The sequence below is a fragment of the Bactrocera tryoni genome, chromosome 5, assembly GCF_016617805.1.
Source record: "Bactrocera tryoni isolate S06 chromosome 5, CSIRO_BtryS06_freeze2, whole genome shotgun sequence".
Taxonomy (NCBI): domain Eukaryota; kingdom Metazoa; phylum Arthropoda; class Insecta; order Diptera; family Tephritidae; genus Bactrocera; species Bactrocera tryoni.
In genome coordinates, this window is record NC_052503.1 from 8,909,468 (window position 1) to 8,930,970 (window position 21,503).

Here is a 21,503-nt window from a genome sequence, read left to right on the forward strand (position 1 = left end):
TATAATTATAAATTTTGCAATAAAAAATCTTTTAAATGCTTTATTTTTGACTAGAAAAAATGATTGTAACTATTATGACAAAATTTGAGAAATTTCATAAACATTTCTTTAGATTGCAATGATCTATAAAATCGGGCGCTCCAAAGTATGAAAGCTTCTACCAAATCAAAATGAGATTGCAAGTTCGGTCGAGCTTTTCCTTAAATTCTTAAAACTGACTTAAAAGCTAACATTCACAATTGATTATTTATATATTTACTAATGTACAAATATGAAAATTACTTTAGAAACAAACTTTATATATTGTATTATTATTAGGACAAAACTTGAGAAATTTCATAAAAATATTACAAACATTTGTTTAGATTCCAATGACACATACATATATACAACATATGTACACATATATTGTGTCTTACTGAGCTATGTATTCAGACCAATGTGGCCAACCCTTGAAGCTGTTGTACAACTCATCTGACTGAACATCCGTCGAAGTCGGATCCAACATATATGCTCCATATATCTTGTAATCTTGTGAGAGTTTACCAAGTCGCACACCTTCGTCAAGCAGCAATTTGGTGACGTCCATTTGCTTTTCCGAAGGTTTCTGCTTTTTAAAAGTACCAATGTAGGCAAAACTAATACTATCCGAATTGAAGCCGCGCAAATGCGCACCGATCGCATCCCATCCACGACCTTCATAGACATTGCCATCGCCGCCGATTAGAAAGTTGTAGATAATATCATCGTGATTTTGAGATTCGATGTTTAGAGTTTGTGTCATGCGCACCCGGTAAACGCACATGGCCTAGAAGGAAGAGTTTGAAATTGTTAAACAATGCATTCATCTGCCATTATATATACCAAATTGATAAGCCTTTTCTTGTAGTATTGCCAGCTCACCTGAGTTTCGCAATCATCAGTGCGCGTAGGTAGGACAATGACTTTTTTGACGGGCGTCGCCAAAGGTAACGGATCACTTGAAGGCGGCTGGGCTAACCAGGCATCACGTGGAACAATTCGCAATATCTTGCCGCCTCCCACGTTATCATCCGCTGCAAAACATAGGCACAAATCTTGTTAGGAAATTCAATAAGTTATTTTCTTCTAATTTTTATGAATGAGTTCATAGTCGGTTAGAAATTCGATGATATGTTTTGTGAAGAGGACTTCCTTGCGTTTGGGCGCTATGTTAAAGTCAGGGGGAAAGTATTTAGAATGGACTAAAATGATAGTACTGCGATTTTTCTCAAGAGTGCATATAAAATACGGTGTAATCATATCGTATAAATAAGTGACTGTATATTTGTTTTAAATTCAAGTAAACTAATTATATAAATACAATTAAGGTAAAACTACTACATAAAGCATAAAAATATACAATCCAATGACACTAATTATTATTTTCGAATTGAAAATTAAATTTAAAATCTCTGCACTCCATTCAAATTTGTCTGCTCCAGTGAGGCCACTTCATTATTATGCTATACAGTGCTTTTCCGGGACTCTCAGTGGCACTTAGTTGCCGGGCTCCGTAAAGTCGATAGTTTTCTGGAAGCACTCCTAACTTCACTCCTTCGTCGATGAGTAATTGAGCTGCTTTCAAATCGTTTTCTGTGGGCACTGCCACATTAAATGTACCGATGAATGCTATACAGATGCTATCTTTATTATAGCCCAAGGTGTGGGCGCCTTCGTTATACCAGCCACGTCCTTCGTATACCAAACCATCGCCGCCAACTAGAAAATTATAACCGATATCGCCCCAACCATTTGAGTGTATATGAAAGGCTTGCACACTTTGTACTCGAGCATCGCATTGAAGCTACAAAATGCCAAGATACATATATAAATACAGATTTAATCCTAATTTTTTTACGGAAGGGGGTTCATACCTTATTCTCACACGATGTCGATGCAGTGTGTGCTATAATGACGCGTTGCGCTGGCAGTTTTAGCTTGTTAACGCCATTGTGCTCTGCCTCGGCATACCATTCATCCTTGCTGACTACCAGTAACGTGCCATTGAATTTGTACTCCCCATCGGGCAGAGGTGCTGCAATGAAATAATCGAATGTTTTAATATCTGCCAGTATATTTATGGTGAGATGGCTTAAATACATTAATTCCATTCAACTTAACTTTTTGGCTTTAGATTGGTGCTCCAATAAGTTCGTTTTTAAATCACTTTCACAATAATTTAACATATGAATTTGACGTACACACATAATCTATACCATGTACGTATGTGTGTGTGTTGTATGAAACAGATGATTGTGCGAATTAAATAAACTTAAAATACTGTGAGCAGTAATTATAATAACAGAGATCGAATATTTCTTGTGCTCTGATATCAGATCAGGTGATGAATGTGGCGACTTAAATGATCGTTTCTATCACTGGGACAACAGTCACGGCAGTCAAAATATTTGAAAAATTAATGAATGTAATGAAAAATGCTACTTTATCATAATTTTTTACTTAAGGTAAGAAATGAAGCTTGATCAGAAATTTGAAATTAAAGGACTTATTGGAAGGAATGGCTTGAAAGAGGCTTGAAATGCAAGGACTTAGAGAGCCCTTGTTGTTCGCTTATTCTGTCGTTAAATATGACTCTACCATTAGCTTTCGATGCTTTTCCGATATATGTAGTTTTTCACAACGTAGATAAAGTAATAAACTCGGCCTTTGGCCTTTGGAAACAGATATCGTGTCTGATCCAGAATGGGATTCCAAACAATGTTTTTTCTGTTTTTTTTTTTAGCATAAAGCCTGAAAAGTGACCGCCAGCACCAGCAGATATCTGTAGCTTAAGCTTTCTTGAAGCTAGTAAGGAAAAATTTTAGTTTTTGTTATAATTTCCTTATCTGCAGCTGCAATTTGAATATTATAAAGTGAAATGACACTGTGCTATTGACACCAGATCAACATAATCAATGGAGCTATTAACTAAATGCGTAAGTGTGGGTCATTGACATTTGATAATCGCTTATAGAATTCCGCCTGTGTATTTGTAGAGAGCTATTTATAAACCGAGGAAACGACTCTTAGCTTATTACTCATTTTTAAAAAATTGATTGCACGAAATATACAATACTTATAAATATATATCATATTTCGAAAACAAGTTCTTACAGATTTATTTTTCCCCTAGATGTGCTCAAATGGTGGTTGGTATGTAAAAAATGTTTGCTTTGACAAAAATTGACATTAAAAATTACATCCGAAAAGTGCAGGGAAGCTATTGTTTAAAACTGACTAATATCAAAAATCTTTGTTTTCATAAAGCTTAAAGAGTGTAATCACACGTAACTTTTGTTAGGTCCCTCTTGCTAGAGAAAAAAGCTGCCGATCATGCACACATAGAGGATCACCGATTTAAATGATATTTTCAACGCCAACTGTCGGGCGCCTGCGTCTTTCAATTTTCTCAGAAGTAAGTTCTTTGTTATATGTTATAACAAAATGATGAAACAAATGAAAACCTTGAGCTTTCATGATACCACAAACGATGACAAACATACCCAAATGAAAGATGATATTCCAAACTTTTAATATTTGAGTATTTCGCCCAAATTCACAATATTCAGCTGAACTTTTTTTTAAATGGAAAATGTGGGAGGTAATTAATGTGCGTTTATGGGTGTGTGTTTGTGTCTGTGTTTTAACCACCATGAGCACCAAAATCTTTGTTTAAAAATACCTATTGTTGAATTGATTGGAATATGCTTTCTGGAATCGTCGCCATCGCCTAGAAGCTTACTTTTTCGAATCGTCTGTTTTGTGAGAGCATTCACCGTGACTATAGCTATTCCAGCTAATATTGTAAGTAGTATTACAGCGCCGGTAATGATGACAGCTCGCCGATGAAAATTGAATATATACGAAGTTTCGGGCGGTGTGGACGAATTATTAAATTTTTCGCCGTTTTCTGGAAAGAAGAGAAACATTATGTGTAAGTATAATTATAAAAATATATAGTAAAGCAATTTCTTATTCATATGCCATGTAGGCTTAGAAGCTACCATTTGCAACTACATTTACCACACGCTTGGCAATGCCTGCCATTTTTCTTCTCATAAGAAGGTTGGCATGAGTACACCCATAAATAGTTGGGTGAGGAAATGATAAATTAGGAAATGTAAACATACCACTATGAGCAAAAAATAGTAAGACTTTCTTCATAGTTTCAAAATTCTTAATTTATTCTTCAAAATCTATGTCGTCCCCCTTGGCCTCAATACACTTATGCCAACGCTTTTTTCAATCCTCAAAACAGTCCTTAAAGTCAATTTCCGGAAGAGCTAGATTGCACGAAGCGATTCACGTTAAATGCCTTCAACTGATTTAAAACGGTTTCCACGAACCGATCGTTTGAGTTTGCTGACTAGTCAGTAGTTTGCGTGGTACAAAAACCAGTAGTTGTCGGCCAATATTTCCGGCCTCTTTTTACGAATAGCTTCGCTAAACAGGCCGCATAACACTCGAATAGTATTACTTGTCGACAGTTTAAGCGGTCGGAAGGAATCCGGAGTGCATCACACTTCGGTAATCGAAGAAAACTGTCAACATAATCTTGGTTTTTGACCAGCTTTGACATGTTTTTTGGGCTTCGGCGCTCCTTTTCCACCATACTCGGTGGATTTATCGCCTGTTTCCGAGTCGAGCATAGATCCAAGACTCATAACTAATAATAATACGTTTCATGACATTCTGGTAGTTGGGAAGCACTGTTTCACAGACGTTAATGCGACGCTGTATTTTGTAAAAATTAAGTGATTATGGAACCAATCGTACTTTTTTAGGGCCAAATGATTTTTCAAAATGGTTTTCACTGATCCCTCCGACATTCCAACGAAGCTAGTAAGATCTCGGATTGTTAATGATCGATTCTCAAGCACCAATTCCTTTATTTTATAGACGTGTTAATCATCAGTTGATGTTAATGTCCGTTCTGAACGCGGTTCGTCGTCAACCGAAGTCCTCTTTTCAACATTCTAAATGTTTTCTCACCAGAATCTTGATTCCACACACAAAATTTAAAGGAACTTCTTTGTTAATTTCACTCATCGTAACAATCGCCAAATGCGCTTTATGTACTTCAGAAAGATAAGCGTTTACTAAACACTAATGATTAATTTGAAGCGACAATTGGCATAAATGTCACTGAGAGTCATACCAACCCAGAAAAAAAGCATTTCTACGAATGCGTCTTCACGCGAAATTTAAATTAAAAAGATTTATTTTGCTCGCAATAGTATATATGGAATAATTTGGGATTACAAAGGTCACTCACTCAAGTCTCCTATTATCGTATATACAAACAGTTTTTGTTCCAAAGCTTGAATGCGTTTTTCCATTTCGCAAAGAATTTTCGCATTTATTTCACATTTCTCGCTGTTGATTCTCTCAGTACACAAATAAAAACAGTTTTCACATTTCCAAACTATATTTTTCCTCATTTTTAAAATTTGCAGTTCTTGATTACTTAAATTCGAGCAGGAAGAGTGAAATTCACACTGGCAAGGGCCGTTGCATTTAATAGCACTGTCGTAGGAATACCAGCCAATGGGCTCATTACAGGAACGACAAAAAGACATTTCTATCTATAGAAAATTCCAAAACTTGAGTGATGATGACGTCGAATGTTGCCCGAATAATGTTTTGAAGTATTAATATGAGGCGCTTGCCGCACGATGTAGCTTTTTCGATGTTTTAGGATGAACTGATTTGAGAATGCCTTTTGGACAATATAGAATCAACGAATTTGCATAAATGGGGCGGAGAAATCAATTAACTTGTGAAAGGTCTCATCCATAGAATATGTAGATTATTTTTGCAGAAAAACCCCCTTAATAAGTACTCACTTGATGTGTTTTTATAAGTTGGAGAAGTTTTGAAACTTGTCACAATGCGTACAAAATTGTACTGGTCTTTGACATACTTCTTCGCATGATGACTACGGGTTCAAGTTTCGGTTATTTACACGATCGGGGAATATAAAGTGCGAAAACCTGTTGAATGAAACTAGGAAACGTGTCAAAGCTCAATTATAACAGAACACATTTCTTAATCGGTTTTATTCACTGCCATTAAGTAAAGCACTAAAAAAGACACATTCTGGAAATGGAGAATAATAAAATCACAACATTGATTAAGTGATTGTGTTACTCACTTGTTTACTTTTGCTTTACGCAGTTGAATACATATACATATACATACATATTATTGTATGTATGAATGTAGAGTGTGGAAATCTTGTATTTTTAGAAGATACCTGCCTGACAGTGAATTTACCTAACTTAAACATCGCCGATGAGCAATAAATTAAGAAGGCATGATTATTTTGATATCGACAAGCCGTGTGATAAGAGAGAAACGGACTTAGCATGTGTATTGAATATAGAATATTCGTCTACCGGCAACGTCAACTGAATTCGAATATCGCTTGCCCTCTAATTCTCATATTATTATCTGATGTATGGATGTGTGAATGTATATGTATATATATATGGTATATTATATACACATCTTATTCATAATTTAACGTGAATGAGTCAGTCTCTAATAAATAGACTAGGGATTAGATAAAAGCTGTTTAGGCAGATTTGCACCGCCTTCCTTTCCATACATAGATTAAATCTTTACACATATGTACATGTGTATGTACCGCGTTAATACATTCATAGTCGTATATACATATATATTATGTTAATCATTAAGAAAATACGAAACGAATAAGGGACTGTCTTGTGAAAATTCTTTGCATCTTGTTGAATAAACAACCGATTTTGTTAATTTTTGCACAAATTCAGTTCTACTTAAGGTCACATGGATTCACATGTTTCAAAAGATCGAATTTTTATTATGTTATTAAATTCTGCAACACCTCTATAATATTGTCCTAAACTTTTAAGTTTATCCGAGTAATAGTTTCGGAGTTACAGCGTTAAGAACTTGTGCGCTCGAGGTTAGCTAGGCTAAGTGCGCCGTCTTTAAACGCGTTTTTCTCGAAACTATGTATGTTTTTGAAGTCGGTTAGCAAGATTTCTCGAGAACTACTGAACCGATCTGCATGGAATTTTACACAGGTCTTTGGGATTAAATTCTTAAGGACTTGGACTAAGGATTTTTTTCGAATACAACTACATATTTGAAAAAAATGTTGTGAAATCTTAATTTTGCAAAAATGTCTGCCAAAAAACCAATTTTCATTTTTTTTCGTCCAAGTTCTAAGCTAAGGTTTTACCAAAAACGGGTATTTTTTTACTTTAGATGATCCTGTAAGAGTTATCCTGCCAAAGCGGGTGCATCTTTTTTCCGAGGGGTCACTGGAAATGGCGTCCCAATGGTCGTCTTTAAAATATTTCTTTCAAAAAATTTCAGAATTTCTTTGTTAACAGTGTACGTTTGTAATAATAAAAAAATTTATTAATATATTTAATTTTTATAGGAGAATGTTTTTTTTAAGTCTGTGTTTTACCTGATGAAACCCATATAACCCCCAAATACTTGACAGAAGGAAAGCTAAAATTACATTTGTATCCTAGATGCAAAAGGAAGTATTATAAATTAGGGACTGGTTTTGGTTAATGGCATGGACTCTATTATTATTATCATTTAATTTTTCCAAAAATGAAAATGCTTAAAAACAATACATTGCAGCATCAAAAGAAAGTCGGATACATTTTAGAAAAGCTTTTGCCTCAAAGCCTTGAATGACTGCGCAAAATCCTGAAACAAGCTGTGTATAGCGAACCCGCCTACGCGTGGGCGATGGAACAAGTGAAAATCGTTTGAATTTGCGTATGATTCCTATGACTATGGGCATAGAATACGTCGTGTTCATTGCAGTTATGCGTTTAGCACCTTGCTGTTCAGCATATTTGCCTTTCAACTACAGATAATTTCGGCAAAAATTTATGGCCTCAACAGATTTATATGTTCCCTGCTGTAAACAAGCCCAAATACATTCGTGTAAACAAACAATTAGTGTATGAATATGTACATATATATATGTAGGTATATATGCTTGTTCATGTTTTAAAAATTTACCTGAATATACATGCACTGTGACAAAAAAGTACCCGGAAATTGTAAATAAACGCAAAATATTTAATTATTCATCGATATTTATTTTGTCAATTTGCCTTCAAAGTAATCCCCACCAGTTGTAATACACTTATGCCAACGATTTTTCACGAAACACTTTTCATAAGAACTTTTTGGGATAGTCTTCATCTCCTTCAGCTAATTTTGTTTTATATCTTTGATCGACTGAAAACGGGCTCCACAAAACGGTAATTTCAGTTTGGGGAACAAGAAAAAAACACACGGAACCAAATCTGGTGAATATGGTGGTTGATCGATGGCATTCATTGCGCTTTTGAATTTAAATTTGGTCAGAATCGTGGCCCGATGCCATGTGCATTATCATCTTGTAAAATCCATGAATTGTTCTTCCACAATTCTGACCATTTTCGACGGATGCTCTCACGCAAACTCCTCAATACGGTCAAATAGAACTCCGTATTGACCGTCTGTCCCACCGGAGCAGATTCATGATGCACTAAACTATGAATGTCGAAAAAAAACAATAAGCATCACCTTGATTTTTGAGCCTCTATGGAGTTTTTTTTTTGGTTTCGGCTCGTTTTTTCCTTCCATTCCGATGATTATTGACTTGTTTGCATGGTAAACTCATAATCCCATATTTCATCGACAGTCAAAGTGCTCTCCATGAATGTGGGATTGGAAAAACATGTCCAAGAAGACCTGTTTGCGGAACTCTTTTTGAAAAAAAAAAACCAGCTTTATCAGAACGAGTCGAACAAAAGTGTCTTTCATATCCAAAATATTCACCAAAATCATTCGAACGGACTCATGAGAGATGTTGAACTCTCTTGCCAACTCTCTAACGCATGCCTGAAGATTTTCAAGCACCATATCTTTCAATTTCTTAAAAATGGGTTGTCAGTCTTGCGGTATTTTTTTTGATTTTTTTGGTTTTTTTTTTATTGAAGTTGAAATGAATTTTTGATGACTCATGCCCAGCTCTTGACCGATGCCACGGCTGCTACTATGCCGGTCTCTTTCGACCAATTCAGCGATTTTATCGCAATTTTCGACGACAGGCCTTCCGGAGCGTGGCGCATCTTCGACCACCTCTACACCAGAACGAAAACGTTGAAACCATCGTTGTGGGGTGGAAATGGAAACTGTATCGGGTCCATAAGCTACACAAATTTTATTGGCGGCTTGAGATGCATTTTTGCCTTTATCGTAGTAGTACTGTAAAATATTCCGTATTTTCTCTTTATTTTGCTCCATGTTTGCGACGCTATAACTCACGAACGACTTAAAAGAAACGACAATCAATCAAACACGTGTTAGCGCGTGAAATGAGCTTTCCAAAAAGGTATAGCATGACCCGATGCGACGAATAAAACTATAACTACGCGCTTTCAGCGCTAACTAGCGAAAATACCGCAATACTTTTTTGACAAACCATTATTTCGTCAGTTGAAGAGGTTGAACGTCGTCCAGAACGAGACATGTCTTCACTCGTAGGCTTGTGTTTTTGATAAAATTGAATCACCATGTGTCTTTTCCAACATTCGCAACGATTCCGCACAGTAAATTTGGTTACAAATACAAAACTTGAGACAAATTCTTTGTTCGATATTTTTATCTGTTTGACAGATCACGCTCATATTTGGCATAGTAACTAATTAAGGACAGTCCTACCAACTTAGCAAAACACATTTTTTTGAAATATCATTTACCCGGGGAATTTAATTACAATTTCCGGGTGCTTTTTCGTCACAATGTACAAATTATATAAATTAATATGAATTCGCATATGGTTGCGCAAACAAAATTGTATATTTGTCTCAGCAGAACGCAATTGCAAAGTTGAGTACATATAGTTTTATACATATACACATACATATGTATGTATGTATGCATGTGCATTTCAACAGAGAAAATATATCTAACTACCCAAATAACAACCAAACATCAAGTTTACAGGTTACAGGTGTGTGTAGCAGAAATGATGCTGAAGCCCTAAATAATGGCACGAGAATGTTCGCTGATGCTCGTAAGTGATTTCTCGCATAAACAACAAAATTCAGTCGCTTGAGTGCATGTATTACTCACCTGGATCGCCAGTGAAGGCAGGATTATCATTTCCGTCTTCACCGTTTTTCCATTTATCACGGCTATCAATGAGAAACTGTTGTATCGTTACGGGACCCTCGTAAAAATGCTTATCGCCGAAGGTAACATCTGTGGAATTCGAGAGTGCGATGCTACCGATTTGCGCTGAATTTGGCGGCATAGGAGGGCCGAGTACGGGCGATGCAAGCGGACCGCCATTGAGTATCGTCTCGGATAGTGGGCCGGCTGTTGGGGGTATTGCACCTGGACTTATAGTCTGACTTAGCACTTGCATGCCTTTATTAATATTCGGCAAATTGGGGTGATTTGGTTCGTAGGTTGTTTGCTGGCCAAGCTTTTTCACAACGCACCCGCTGTATTGTCCTTCATAGTCCGAGTCCGAGTCAACGACGCTGGAGTCAATAGCATTTTCATCAATCGATATGATCGATATGGTGTTACTGCGTATCGACACTGCCGGCGAGCCATTCTTCGAAGACGCCCTGCTGCCGGACGAGTTTCGTTGTCGCCGCACATTGATTACATTTTCAATATTTATGCTATTATTATCAATTTGTGTATTTATTGTAATATTCTTGTTTGTTTTCAAACTTTCCACACTCCGCCGCCGCTTGTCGTCATAGCCGTTGGCGATATTGCTGTTGCTGTTATCTTTTGCGTTGTTGCCACTTGTACCATTGCAATTGAAATTGTCGCGATTGATATCAACATTGTTGACATGTAGACTTTTGTAGTCGCTAATGATAACGCCAGAGTCTGTTGAAGAGGCACAACTGCCAGCTGACGAGGTTGATGGCGTTATTGGTGCCTCGTCTCCTGCTGATGTGGCACTAAATTCGCTTGGTTTCGCTGCTACCGTTTCAACATTCAGATGAGCGCTTATTTCCGGTTTTGAGTTCATTTCATTATCATTCTTTAAATGCATTTTTTGTAAATCTTTGTATTGAACGTCGTAATCAATACTTGAGTTACGAATACTGTTATTGCTAAGACATGCACTTTCGCTTTTATTGCATTACATATTTTCAACAGCCCTCAGTTATCGTTGATACTTATTATCAGAATGTTTGAATATCCGGTAACATTTCACAACTATTGCTTGGCTTAGAGGTTCTGTAATGAAAGAAGGAATAATCAGCAAAAGAGTGCGAATAATATTGCGAATCAAACAGATAATTTTATTATGACTATGTCTTCGATTTCATACGTTATTAGGCGTTCTGTTTCTGTTTACACTTCATTCAAACTATGGCGAATACTTCAAACAACATACTACTATACTATAAGCCAAAATAGGTTTGCCCTACAACAACATCTGCAGAAGCTGCGAAATAGTAGGAAATAAGGAAACAATTTTTCACTTTCTCTGTGAATGCCCCGGCCTATCGCAGATCCGAAACAGAACATCAAGCACCAAACCTTGAGTGAATGGCTAAAAAAAGCATATCGGACATTAGTAGCTTCATCGAAACCAAAAAATGATTGAAAAGAGAAGATGAAAAGTGAAAGCAATAATAAAAGTGCATCAAAATGGCACAGCTAGTGCTAATTGAGCCCGAAAGACATCAGGGCTGCACACCTTCCTACTATAAAAGGCTTAAAATTCCTATTGGTTCATCCAATTAACTTTTCTTTATCTTATCTGTGTACATTAAATATAGTATAATGTCAACAAATAACAAAGTCGAGCTCTCAGAAACGTACACAGTTTTGATTGGCAAATCCGTGTCAAAATTAAGTTGACGTCTGTGTTCATAAGGCTGCACCGTACTAATTAATAGCCAGCCAGACTTTATTCTATGGTAAAATATTAGAGCCTATTTACCTAGATGGATTATCAGCCGAGCTTTTCAAATATGGCGGCAAAGAACTTATAAGAAGCAAGCTTTTTTGCGAAAGCAGGCCCAACGATTGAAAATTAAGTAATCTCTGCCCAATACACAAAAAGGAAGACCGCGCCAACTACCGTGGGATAAACCTCCTCAATATCGCATATAAGGTTCTATCGAAAGTACTGTGTGAACCCACCGTCAACAAACTGATTAGACCTTATCATTGTAGCTTTAGGCCTGGAAAATCAACAACTGACCAGATATTCATCATGCGCCAAATTTTGGAATAGACCTCGACACAGACAAAATAATTCGAAGCGAAGGAATTGAGTCTGGTAGTGAACGAAGGCAAGACGAAGAGCTTCAGTCATTAACCAAACAGTCGTGTACTCTCGACTTGACTCCCATGTCACTGTTGACAGACATAACTTCGAAGTCGTAGATAATTTCTTCTACCTTGTAACTAGTATTAACACCAACAACAACAATGTCAGCTTCGAAATCCAACGCCCTTGCCAACAGGTGCTACTTCGGACTGAGTAGGCAATTGAGAAGTAAAATCCTCTCTCGTCGAACAAAGACCAAACTATATAAGTTACTCATTCTTCGGTCCTGTTCCGACGTTACGAGATTTCGAGAGAAAGGTTGTGGGGAAGATTTATGGTCCTTTCCGCGTTGGCCACCGTGAATACCACAGTCAATGGAACGATAAGTTGTACAAGATATACGACGACGAAGAGGAAGACATCCACTCGGTTGGAGAGATCAGGTGGAGAAGGAGCTAGCTGCACTTGGTATCTCGAATCGGCATCAAATTGCGAAAAGAAGAAACGACTGGCGTGCTCTTGTGAACACGGCTTTAACCACATAAGCGCTTTCTACGACATTAAAGAAGAAGAAGACCTGCTAAAAATGGTCTACTGCTTACAAACACATACAAGCAGACATAATCGTTTAATCATGCTTCCAAAAATTTGTTACTTTAACAATTTTCAAATTAAAATTCACGGGGGACCAGCCAGTCAGTGAGCCTACAATTCAAATTGACTCTGAGCTGGCATGACGTCAATTAGTTTACATACATACAAGTACAGAGAAATAAGTGCGCAATGACAATTGCTGCAATTCATAATTACTCACCAATATACATATGTTTATGCAAAACTCTTTGATTTCAAATGTTCGTACTGGAATCTCTTTAGCTTACCATAGGGAATCTGAAAGATCGAACACATCCCTTTTTGGGTAAGAAATCTGATATTTTTATTTGTGCATTTTTTAACAAAAAATGTAATTATTGAGATGGCTTGGTGGCATGAATGTCGTTGATGTCAATGACAAATAATTTCAAAAAACCCAATTTCGGAGATGAATCTGTTTTCGTGTTTTCATTGGCAGCAAATATCATTGTTAAAATTAGTTCAATAATTAATGGTAGGAGGCCACTGCTCTCCTATAAGGACTCATTATTGGGAAATCTGAGGCAAAAGGAGTAGAGAAACTTGTTGTCAACTCTGATCAGATATGTGGAGAACCTAGCCAGGTCACCATCACTAGTTTTCCGTTGTTGAGAATTTTTATAGTCCAATATTTTCTCTATTCTTAACACACAATTCTCAATTATCAGCTAAAAACTCACATTTCTCATAAGAGTAAGCTCGAATTGTTCAAAAACTTTTAGCTACATAATTAACAAAAATTATTTGAACCACCCTAATGTGTTTACACACACACGTGATTAGTTAACAACTTAAATGGCAAAAAATTAAATAAGTATCCGCAACCGGCTGTAAATAACAAAACAGAAACAAACACAAATTCATATTTCAGTGTTTTCTTTTTGTTGTTGTTTTCACAACCCAGCTTATTTACGCCATTAAGGTGCACAGTTGACGGCTATTTCAGACGAGCAGCCTTGCCGATTCGCTCGCGTTCGGCGCACACATACACATGCACGCGAGTGCAAGTCCATACACAGATACATATCTATGTATGTGTGGGTTTGCGCGTATTTGCTCAGTGAGCATTCGCACAAGCGTTTCCACAAATACATTTCTGCGAAATGATAACGCGAAAAAAGTCGATGCAAATTCTTTTATCGCATTCTCTTCCGCGAGACAAGACGAAGACAATTTACTTTCGGAACGAAAGGGTGTTAAATTAGCGTTGCATTGTGTCACACACACACAAATAAATGACATACATATGTAGGTGCAAAACTATTGTATTCTGGACGTCAGCTGTGAACGAGTTTACACAATCCTGAATTTCGCAAGACATGCTAACTCTCTGCAAAGGTCGAGAGATAATATTGAAGTTGCAAACATTCTGAAAGTTGGACGACGATCTTTGCAAGCGGGATTTTTTGATAATTTTAATTAATTGGCAACTAATACCTCAGAGATAACCTTCACCATATTTCCAAAGAGAAGGTCGACCTGAAAGATATTTAATAATAATAATAAAAAGAAAACTAAAATTATATGTATATGACTTTCTGTCGCATTGCCTTGGACAATAATTTATACCAGCTTTCGGGAAAATATTTTTAAAAACAAAAAAGTACTATATGCCACAGTTGCTCAATCTGAACAATTTGTTCGGAGATTGTACCGTTTTCTTGGAAAACAATCCATGCCAAATTTGATGAATATATTTTTACAAATAAAAAAGTTTTCCACCCAAGAACTTGATTTTAATCGTTCAGTTCCTATGGCAGCTAGGTCCTATAGTGGTGCGATATCAACGGTACCGACGAATGAATTGTTTTTGGGTAGAAAAGTGCATCTGAAAATTTTTAAATCGATGTCTCAAGCACTGAGAGACGAACTCGTGTATATACTGATGGACAGATTGGTTCCCTCCATCATGCTGATCATTTATATGTATGTTTATATATTTTATAGAGTCACCGACGTTTCCTGCTGGCCATTACAAACTTCATTCAAATTAATAAATCCTGTTCAGAATTTAAAAAGCAAATCGTTTGGAAAATAATCGGACAAGTTGGGGAAACGAGACAATTGTCAGTAATGTCAAAAACGACTGTTGTGGAATACCCCAAACGCTGTATCGGTAATTGTAATTGTAAAGTACGGTTAAATTAAATTTTCAGGTCCAAACTTATGTAAGTGTGATTTCTTAGCATTCTGGAGAGTTTGTTAGAAGTTGTTGTGAGTGTTTATGTAGAGATATATAAATATAAAGAATACTCGATTTGCACGAACTTACATTGGGATTTTTATGGCGGCAAAACCATCATCCTTTGCAGGAGACTTTTAATGATTTATCGTCTTTACTTGAGTAATTTGTTTTACACTAGTTAAATAGCACAACACTCTTTGGAGCGTCTTAATTCACACTTTTTATTGTTAAAAGCACTAACACATGAACACTATCTTCAAATAGCTTGGATTTGATTAAATTTACACTATATTTTTTTATTATTTTTTAGGCGTGTGTGTGTGTGTGTATTGCAGCTCTTCCTTCCCACCCTCTTCCCTTAACCACATCGAACTCCGTTGCTCAGTTAAAGCTCTGTTTCGTACTCGTTAAATGTCGACAAAAGCTTAATGTAAATTTTCCATTTTTCGTTTCACTCATAAATATGTACGACTATTTACTTAATTACACATTCATTTGCATGACAGTTAAATGCATTTTTCTTAACTCATTTGTATATTTATTGACGGGGCACGCACAACTCGTTTCCACTTGTAACTATGACAACAAGAATTATAGGCTTTTTTTGCTCGGTATTTTCTCAAAATCTCTACACAAAAACTCTACGTACTTAGCAAGCAAGTCGCCGCAAGCTTGCGTTTCTCCGTACCAGTAAATATTGGCGATGCGCTGAAGCGTTTGTGATCAACTGAGTGCGGTTCACTCGATCAAGCGATACCGAGCCCGAGTATTCATACCTGAAGCTGTGAATTCTCCAGCACGCTGCTCCAATTGTGTATGTGTGTGCTTTTACGACTGTTAACACCACGATCAACCGAACGAAATTGAGAGGTTCTCTCCACACTCGCTTTAATTCCGTAATAAGGTTAGTCCAAAGGCTAGAGAGAAGTGAGAAAATCAATAGTAAACAAAGAAAACAAAACAGAACTTTTTTAAATAAAATTCTAATATTGTCTAGCATCGTAGAGGGGCAGAGCACTTCAGTTTACCTTTTCTAATATTTTTCTTTTTTTTTTTAATTATTAGATATTTTATTATGGTTGTACATTCGTATTTACAGTCTCAAGTAAGTAATGAGCGGGACACGGCAAATTTTGCGCTCGTAAAGATGATAGTTTTACTATTACTGTTTATTTGTTAATATTTTGATTTCTAGGAACTTGTATATTAGTTCGTAAATATAGCGATGTAACGAAAACTAATGACCTTGAATTTCGGTCAATTAGTGGTATACAATTTATAATACTAACGTACTTATTTTTGATGTGATGAGCCTCTAAAACTCTTCGTAATTTATTCATTATATTTTTCATATCTTTCCTACTTTTCATCTATACTTCTGAAGAAAGTACTTCATGTATGGAATCTACTGAGGAATCATAATTATATTTCCAAAAGCTGAAGAAAAGTTGAAAGAAATGGGGGACATCGCCGGAAGGTGTGAAAGTAAGAGTCGAAGAGTCTAGGTTCCTAAAAGAACCTGAACACTCGGAAATTCTCACTCACTTTGACTTCATACCGGATTATTTGGATTATGGAGTCGCCAAACCGAACTCTGGCGGCTCCTTTTCTATCCGTATTCAGGAAGGGAGTTGTGGATTGAGAGTGAGTTTTTCACGGATGGGTCAAAGCTTGAAGGAAATCTACTGTCAGGAGTTCTCTATCATCTCCAATTTCAGACTTGACTATTGTAGTCTCTTCCATGCCGAGATTGCAGCCATTAAGGTAGCAGCAGATTTACAGCTCAGGAGTGTAGCCTCATTCATGGAAATGACTCAGATAGCAGAGCGGCGTTACTAGGCTTGAACTCATTAACAGTGCGTTCAGGGCTGGTCGAAGAGTGCCTAACCTCGCTATTAAATGTATCCAATGTCTTTGTAGGGGTACCAGGCCACAGCGGAATCGCAGGAAACTGTAAAACTGCTGAGCTAGCAAGAAAAAGGTACCCCAAGACCGCTATCGGTAAAATGGGAGCGAATCGGTGCTCCCGTATCCTCTTGTGTTCTACTACTAAATAGCTCAGCGTCGCGGAAGCTTGGGCAGCCCCATCGGTTCAGCCGTTTGGCCCATCATCATGATCACCCATCTGCCCTAACCTAATCTAATTATTCACTAAGTATAGTTTTTGCTGCCTAAAATAAGGCTAAGAATCTTTCCGTTCTTGTACATTGTAGAGAATGAACCATTAAAACACCCTTATAAAAATATGGTTTCGTTTCCTTATTTATGGATTTTCCAAATTTTTATAATACATTTTTCTATTTTCTATATTTTCACGTTGACCTTGGAGTTAAATGGCGCATAAACTCTTTTTTATGGAAGTCACTGTAAGCTTTTCAAGTAAATATAAAGTTGTTCTATTTTTTATCTACTCTTTTTCTTTCTCAATGTTTGTTTCTTTCAGTAAAGAGGAAAATGCGTCAGAACGTGTTTATAGAAATTTAAATAAATTGTTTAACTATTAACACACATTTGGCGTAAAATTTCAAAACAAGTTTTGTCAGCTTAAGCCAGCTTCTTAGCCTTTATCGCTGTCTTAGCTTGAGCTCACACTAAACAAATAAAAGTAAGTTTGTTATAAGTTAATTGGATTTCAATTGAAATTGAGCACTTATATCATATACATACATACATTTGTATTTATAAATAGAATTTTTTGCAGTCGGCATTTGAAGCCAAGATCCACGGTTCTGGATACTGCGGGAAAACTTGAAATTCCCAAAAGCAAGTATGTACGTACAATACTTTCAGTATATACATTGAGTTGACGCCATGTGATGGATTCAAATACAGAACTAGCTTAATTAACGCTTCCTAAAGCAATTGCAAACAAATGATTGAATCGAGTCTGTCGCTTATCAGTCGGTCATGTTATTTGAACGAATGTGTAGGCAGTGCAACGGGCATGGATTTTCCGGATTGGAACCTGCTTCTATCTACATTGTCATGTATCTATAATACAACTATGTACATACTTATTTAGAAAATATTGTATAGTAGAACGGCTGCTGGTGTTTATGTGAATATTTCAAATATTTATTGAATAAAGCATTTACTATGTGTTGAAAGAAACTGCGCAGCATGTTCGGAGTATACAAATTTATTAAATGCGGTGAAAAGCTAAAATAAATGAAAATCAAATATCAAACTTAATTTTAGGAATACATAAGCGAACTTAATTATTGTAATTCGGCGCTGCCCACGTGCAAATTTTGTGAGAGTATGAGACTGCTTGCTCTCAAAGAGGGAAATATGACGAAAATGAATGGTAGTACAAACGTTTATAATAAGACGGAAGATGAATTAAACAGTAAAAGAATGGGTTTGACAAAGGTTTCTAAATTACTAAAGCAACTCGGCAAACAATCGTCTTTTCGTTCTACAAGTGGCCTACTAATCGATTTTTCATAATTTCTTACTCTGATGACAAACTTATAGGCTTTTACAACTCGTCTTACTGACAGAGCGGAGTTTATCCTCCTGATGTACGAATATCATTAAATTTTAAGCCCAAGGCTTTTGATAATCGACTTGAAGAACCGACATATCATTGTCGCGTCCCTTGAAGTCATTAAATGTGATGTAGATACTTTGATCTTGCATTTCGCTGTGCGCCTTAAAGTAAGTATGCTAAGATAAAAACTCCAGTCTAAGTTTACATCCTGTCTTTTTGTCCTAACCATCAAATGTAATCGATGAAACTAAAAATTTAATTTTTTTTTTACCCCAGTCAAATAGGAACAAGAGAAGTAGTGAAAAGCTTTTTTGTCTTAATCGGGTGAGATTTCGCCGTTGGAAAAAAATTAATGCTCTAATTTTTTATTATTTGTAATGCATATACTGACCTCTATAAATCTCACATATCTGCTGCAGCAACGGACAGAGTTTTGTCGTTATCGAATTTTTATAAAAATGAGTTCAGAAATTGTTTTTTTTCTTTCATTGGGGGTGTTTCTTTTACCTGGTGGGGACCAAACCCAGGGGAGGGATATTTCGCCTACTCACTTTATCTCGGTTTCAAACGAATGTTTTTTGGCTACCCAGAGGACACTTGGTCAAAGACCGGAAGTTGTGAACTGCTTAAGTCATATGTAAAATAATCGTTTCTGGTCACTGCCAAGTATATGGCGCTCACTTGCGTGAACTTCTGCACATGGCTCTATCCTCTACTAATTCGGCTATAACCGCGTAAGCTGTGTCCAAGCCAATAAAAAAGAACAAGAGTACAGAAATTTCAGCATTTAGCCTAGGCAAAGTTATCATAAACTTTGATTACCTGTGCGAACGAACGAACATATATGTATGTACGAGTGAGCCGCGATAACTGTGGAATTCTTAGTAAATTTAAATTGCAAAATCATAACCAGTTTATGCGCAAATCATCTGAGCTGATGCAGTTGCCTTAAAATAGATTATACGAATTACAAAATAATGTCCACTCAGCTCGTCTTGCCACTTCTGCATGTGTAATTATGAGTGTTTTACATTCATGGCTGCGGTTAGCCTGATTTATTAGTGGAAAATGCATTCGAGGCTGTTGAACTGAGATAAGGGACTTTAGAAGATACGTTGACAAATACAATTTATTTATAAAATATACATGACAAATTATGAGTTGGACTTACCCACCAAATGTCCGAGGTTTGTAATCACTAAGTTAGGGAAACATTTTATCTTAAGAGCGTCAGTGGGAAACTGAGACGACATAAATACTTGGATGTTACATTTCCTGTTCACTGTTAATAAACACGACACTAATCGAAGAATTAAATTAATAGAGTGCCTTCTTATTATGCTCAGCAATTGCACGTACGCATTTATTCAAAAGTTTGTTGAGTATTGATAACGGAAATTTATTGCAGATTTTTTGAATATTTATTTGGAAATCTCAATCACCTTTTAACAAACACACACATCCATTTCTAAGGCTCTGCGATATGTTATTATAATATAAGTACCTAAGCGTGAACCATGAAACCGAGGATGTTTAGCGCGTTTTGCATAAAATTTGTATCAATTGAATTATCATAATATTACAATAACAAACACATTGCTTGAATCGCTCATTAGCTGGGCAGACGCACACCAAGCATCGATAATGTATTTAACGAAACGTTTAAGTGGCGTATTGGCTGACAAGCGTAACTCTGCTCACTGTCGCTGTGACGCGTTTAAAACCCGAAACCGAGCAAAAAGTCCAAGAGAGAGTAGACTGCGTTGTTGATAAAATCAAAGCTTGGAAAACCCAGCTTCGAAATACTCGTCTTGGCATCGGCCGTGATTTGGGTTTGTGTGCTTGTGCATTGAGCCGGCTTATTTGGTTTTATGGTAGCATTCCAACTAAAAGAGTACAACACAATTGAGCACCTGAGCTGTGAGCACCTGTCCGTTCACTTGCTCGCGCTTAGCCTTCGGTAAGCGGGAGCGATTTCCAGGTAATCGTCAAAATGTGCGCTTAAATGTGTTCAGCAAACAAATTATTAAACCATACATACATATACATGCATATGTATATATAATACAATATATGGCCGCATGTATTTACTGCTGCGTGTATACATATAATGGTTACAGAAGTACAGTATTGTTATGTTTATTAATTAATGTGTATGTGTGTGCGGCTGTATGGCAATCAAATGTTCAAAAATAGTTTTTAAGGTGAATTTCAATTCGACTGCGCTTGTCGGTCAGGCCAACCTGTTGCACTCCTTGTACACGTGATAAATTGACGTTGAACGGCAAAGGCTCTGGCACACAAAGAGTTTGCCGATCCACACTTATTTCATTTATAATTATATTGTAGTGACGGTATAAAGAGCAAGCGAGGTGTATCTAAATATTAATCTTTTTAAAAAATGTATCCTTCTGAGAAAGCTATTGCTAAACAATTATAAATTTTATATTGTTTGGAAAAACCATTATTTATAAAACATACATTTTCGTCACAGTTAATTGTTTGTATAATATATATGATTTAGTTGTAAGGATTGTTGAAATCAGTTGATATTTTTGTTCATTTTACCTACGCTACCTCTGTTTACCTATACTTACTACTATGGGTAAAAACTAGCAAGACATTTTAATTTAAATTTCGCTCGAAAACTCATTGGTCGAAATATTTGGTTTTTTTTTGGGGTTGGTACTGTCAAAAATAACTGTGTCAAAAGCCACATCAAAATAATCATTAGTGTTAAGTATACGCTTGTCTTTCTGAAGTGCATTCGGTGAATGTGAAAGCACAACTGTTTTCTAAATCATTAAATTTTTTTCCAAAAACCGCGTCGCATTAACGTCTGTGATACAAGG

The 21,503-nt window shown here is 36.4% G+C and overlaps 1 protein-coding gene and 1 long non-coding RNA gene across 6 annotated transcripts; one reads left to right on the forward strand and one right to left on the reverse strand.

Moving 5' to 3' along the window:
- Nucleotides 1-337: 337 nt before the first annotated feature.
- LOC120776484 (peptidoglycan-recognition protein LC-like) lies at nt 338-20,087 on the reverse strand. Of its 5 annotated transcripts, none has more exons than XM_040107163.1 (5): nt 19,823-20,087; nt 10,162-11,295; nt 3,704-3,931; nt 904-1,055; nt 338-808 (listed from the first exon to the last, which is right to left on the reverse strand). In XM_040107163.1, the coding sequence occupies exons 2-5, from the start codon at nt 11,105-11,107 to the stop codon at nt 416-418; spliced, it is 1,719 nt and encodes a 572-aa protein (XP_039963097.1). In that variant the 5' UTR covers nt 11,108-11,295; nt 19,823-20,087; the 3' UTR covers nt 338-415. The 5 variants fall into 5 exon arrangements, with proteins under 5 accessions (XP_039963097.1, XP_039963096.1, XP_039963099.1 ...); XM_040107162.1 differs by lacking the exon at nt 19,823-20,087 and adding an exon at nt 15,246-15,922; XM_040107165.1 differs by lacking the exon at nt 19,823-20,087 and adding an exon at nt 15,246-15,921 and having other exon boundaries at nt 3,764-3,931.
- LOC120776487 lies at nt 17,381-18,216 on the forward strand. Its single transcript, XR_005705429.1, has 3 exons — nt 17,381-17,524; nt 17,602-17,763; nt 17,848-18,216. It is a non-coding gene; the product is annotated as an uncharacterized LOC120776487 (long non-coding RNA).
- Nucleotides 20,088-21,503: the final 1,416 nt, after the last annotated feature.

What these genes read in the sequence shown, in the direction of transcription:
- LOC120776484 (XM_040107163.1), bottom strand. Translation starts at nt 11,107, where the DNA reads ATGCATTTAAAGAATGATAATGAAATGAACTCAAAACCGGAAATAAGC. An exon ending in TGCCTTCACTGGCGATCCAG is followed by an intron (nt 3,932 to 10,161) that starts GTGAGTAATACA and finishes TCTTCTTTCCAG; the next exon opens with AAAACGGCGAAAAATTTAAT. An exon ending in CTGATGATTGCGAAACTCAG is followed by an intron (nt 809 to 903) that starts GTGAGCTGGCAA and finishes TCTTCCTTCTAG; the next exon opens with GCCATGTGCGTTTACCGGGT.